General features: G+C 36.7%; 1 protein-coding gene across 1 annotated transcript; it reads right to left on the reverse strand.

Moving 5' to 3' along the window:
- Positions 1-1,325: 1,325 nt before the first annotated feature.
- Positions 1,326-1,983, reverse strand: LOC108782255 (THAP domain-containing protein 11). The gene is made up of 3 exons (XM_018550473.1): positions 1,777-1,983; positions 1,512-1,655; positions 1,326-1,354 (listed from the first exon to the last, which is right to left on the reverse strand). The coding sequence occupies exons 1-3, from the start codon at positions 1,976-1,978 to the stop codon at positions 1,326-1,328; spliced, it is 375 nt and encodes a 124-aa protein (XP_018405975.1). The 5' UTR covers positions 1,979-1,983.
- Between the last annotated feature and the right edge of the window lie 2,144 nt (positions 1,984-4,127).

Raw genomic sequence — 4,127 nt, forward strand, 5'->3', positions numbered from 1 at the left:
TTTTTTTTACATAAAAGTTTTTATAGAAAATATTTAATAATGTTAATATAAGTTAAATAATAATAAAAATAAAAATTGTAATTGATTCTACTTTAATTTTTACGAATTTATTAATTTTTACAATTTATACATTTAAAGAAATTTGCGGGAATGAATGAGAAATGTCGGACCAATCACAAACCGGGGAGAAGGTGGCCAGACTCTTATTAGAGCGTCACTACTGGTAAGTATGCGACAGCGCCAACTACTGAGGAAATGCGGAACTACTGAGATAGGTTAGATTCAAAACTAGTACTATGGAGAGAGTAAAAGAAAATAAGTTTTTAATTAGTTTCTTTGATATTGTTAATTACGTAGGAGCAGGTCAGCGATGCTATGTAGAAGGCGAACAAGTCCTGAATGCGAAACATATAATGTTTTGTGGAATTACCCACGAGTCAATGACTAAAACTGAAATTTTAGGATTGTGTTTGCAACCGTCATGTCTTTCGGGATCTCCTCATGAGGTAGTAATCAAGATAAATAAAAGTGATGATGCTGCAAAAAATGAAGTCACCATTAACTGCATTTGTTCATGCAAAGCAGGAAATGGTGGAAAATGCAAGCATTGTGAGTCATTACTCATGCATTTGAATCGGTATGACTACACATATACGTTAAAATTTGACAGGTTTTTTAGTATGTAAATGTTTATGTATTAGATACCTAAACGTGTTTTTTAAAGTTTTTATTAGTGTTCCTATAGCAGAAATAGAAAAGGCTAGCTGCACTGATGTCCGTCAAAAATGGGGCAAGTTGAAAAAAGATGCGAAGGATATGTATAGCGTTGTACCCATTAAAAACTTTTGCCATGTTCCTAAGCTAAAAAGTCAAGAATTTAAGTATTTACAGGAGACAGCAGATGATTCGTGTTATTTACAGCTATTATTGAAATGTATTGTTTATTATATTACAAATTTAGGCTATATTCTCATTTTACACCCTTATAAAAAAATTGATCAAGATGGGTTTTTATTAGGTGCACCACAATCTGAACTTTCGTTAATAATTTTTGGTAAAAGGAATGACATCGATGCCAGTACATGTGACAGTAATGGAAACAGACTTCGTGACTTAAGAAGTATCGTAGAAATTATCTTGTCAGTAGAGATATATCCCAAAATACAAGACGACACTATTTTATATTTCGCAAAAAGGTGAGCGATGGTTAACGGAACAAAGAAAAAGAATTACTGCGAGTTCAGGTTATTCATTGTTTTCATTTGAACAGCATGATCGTTCATGCATTACTACAGGAGCATCATTTTCTGCAGATTCTCTCATTTCTAATGTCTCTGTTGACATATCACTTGATCTGCGAATGAAATAAAATAATATAATTAAACGATTATAATCATTTTAATCAAAATTAGTTTAAATAAGAATAGATAAAAGAACTCTGACATTTAGATTATTTGAAAAAGATAAATAAGGTTATGAATTTTTCGTATAACTCCAAAATACCAACCTACATTGACGTCGGTTCAATCTTTCAGCTCGTTCTTCGGTTTCTTTTTTTTGTTTATCTGTAGGTATTCGATCCAGTGGCCTACGAGGTAAAAATAATGTAGGAACAGCTATGGACGTTTTTAAACGCCGTACCTTTGCATGTGCACCTGGAAACAGTTGTAACTAATAAGTTTTAAACATCTTCAAAGGCCAAAATAAGCATACATTTTATTATTAGTATTTACATGCTTTTAAAATATATAAAAAATATTTGATTTTACACTATACCTCCTGCAAAGTGATAGTCTGAGAAGTGTCTGCCGCATACTTGCATGTAGGGTGTCACTGGTTTCCCAATTTTGCAAGCTATTGTCCATTTTTTTCTTAAATCCTTGTCTTTTGGAAAATAGTGTAGGGAAATATTGTCCCCTTTCACCCACTTGCAGCTTGGCACACAACACCATTTTCCTGAATTTTTATTTTTCTCCATTTCTAAAGTATGTTTCAAGTATATATTTGTCAATATTTACACCCATCTCAATAGTTTCACATTTTCTCAGCAGTTGGCGCTGCCGCATACTTAAGCGAGGAGCACAGACTTTTGCATAACGCATAAACCATATATATAAAGAATTTGATTGGTCCATTGACTCATGCATAAGAAAATGGGCCAATGAAATTCCTTATGCACATGCTTTATGCGTTATGCAAAAGTGTGTGTTTCTCGCCTTAAGCGGGGAGCACAGACTTTTGCATAACGCATAAACCATATACATAAAGAATTTGATTGGTTCATTGACTCATGCATAAGGAAATGGGCCAATGAAATTCCTTATGCACATGCTTTATGCGTTATGCAAAAGTGTGTGTTTCTCGCCTTACAGTAGAGATCCTATAATAAGAATTTGGCCAAAGCGGGCCCAACTTCTGATTGATTCTCTACCTTGGTCCATTCGGCATTCTTCGGATAGCTTTGTACATACATTGTCGGAAAACGAGTTCGGAGAATAGAAAGAGACATCAGATAGCGTAATACGAGAAAGAAAGCATATCTGTTATCTCCTTCTATCCGCCATCTTTGGTCCGCTTTGGCCAAACTCTTATTATAGGATCTCTACTTACCAGGGCGAATTCCGTTCGACGGACATGGCAGTACACGGAACATTTTTCGTGACCACCTTCAGTTTACACAGTTAAGTCTCCTTTCTCTTACTTCATGCTGCTAACTTGTCGCATGAAACAATTTGTTAATAACAAGAAAAATACTATTACCCAAATGTTTAAATGCTTTTCCCAAATTTCCCCAAACGATTCCCAAATTATATACACTTAAATAAATCAAAAATATTCAATTTGTCTGCTATCTTTTCAGTGGTAGAAAGCGTGACACTGTGTCAGAAAATAGGTAACAGCAGGTCATATGGTGATATGGTTATAAACAAACACATGTCCACGATGTTAAGAATCGCTCTGGGGTTAGAGTCCTAGATATCAGAGAAGCTCAACCGATGTTCCGCGTCCTGATTAACTGACTGTCAGCTAATCATGTTCATTCAGTGGTATTAAAAATGGCTGACTAATAGACGATTGGTGGATTTCATATTTCGTCTGCAAACGACGCCATTTTTATTACTTTTCTTAGTAATTTTGCTATACTGACTTAAGCCGGTTGCTCTTCTCTGATATCTAGTGCCTGGTTTATGCTTCGGTCTTAAGGACTTAATCCTAAAATTCAGCCAATAGAGTTCAAATTTCGGTTAGAACTGGCAGCTTTATTGGTTGAATTTTAGGATCTTGGAATTAAGACCTGAAGCATAAACCAGACAGGACTCTATCTGGGGTCAATCATGTACCTTTTCCTCTAGGGCGAAAACGTGAAAAGTGAAAAGTTTCACGTGAACTCTATGATCATCTATGATTTCGAGGGATCACACAACTTTTCCAACTGTGAAAATGTGAAATTGTTCACGTGAACTTTATGATCATCTATGATCAGGGGGTCAATTGTGTATCTTTGTCATCGACATTAGTATGGACTGCGCTATCCATTCATAAGTCCTCTCGAAAAGTGTCCGGTGAATTAGACAAAGAGGAAACGCGGTGTGGGTCAATCGCTCGCTCTTTCTAATACTCCTATTGGCTGCTTTTATTACCGCCCATTGGATGTCATAATGTATCGCTAGATGATAGAAAGAGACAGAGCTATTAGAAAGAGACAGAGCTTGACCCGGTCGCTATAGGAGCCTACAGACCAGAGCGGCGCAGCGGTGAAGCGGCGAGCGATAGCCAATGAGAGCCATATTTTTAGGTAAAAGCATGGCTCTCATTGGCTATCGCTCGCCGCTTCACCGCTGCGCCGCTCTGGTCTGTAGGCTCCTTATCTCTTTCTTTCGGGCCGGTCATATTATTTCAGCCTGTGCGCAGTCCATACTATATGTCGATAATCTTTGTCGACTTTCCTCACTTCTCGTACTTTCTAGTGACCCTCTAATAAGAGTCTGGACACGTGAAGTCCGCCATTATTCGTCGAAATTGTGCGAGAGAGAAAAAATCATGCTATCTCATTCTAGTGGCGCTGTAAGTTGTAGCTGATTGTAGCTCTACAAACTTCATAGTTTCTGTTTCTGTTTCGTCTCGCC

The sequence above is a fragment of the Cyphomyrmex costatus genome, unplaced genomic scaffold (genome assembly GCF_001594065.2).
Source record: "Cyphomyrmex costatus isolate MS0001 unplaced genomic scaffold, Ccosl1.0 scaffold99, whole genome shotgun sequence".
Lineage (NCBI taxonomy): Eukaryota > Metazoa > Arthropoda > Insecta > Hymenoptera > Formicidae > Cyphomyrmex > Cyphomyrmex costatus.

Bases quoted from the DNA above. Each gene is read 5' to 3' on its own strand.
- LOC108782255 (XM_018550473.1), bottom strand. From the start codon at position 1,978: ATGGAGAAAAATAAAAATTCAGGAAAATGGTGTTGTGTGCCAAGCTGC. The intron at 1,656-1,776 runs GTATAGTGTAAA...AACTGTTTCCAG, and splicing joins AGACTATCACTTTGCAGGAG to GTGCACATGCAAAGGTACGG. The intron at 1,355-1,511 runs GTAGGTTGGTAT...TTTCATTCGCAG, and splicing joins AAGATTGAACCGACGTCAAT to ATCAAGTGATATGTCAACAG.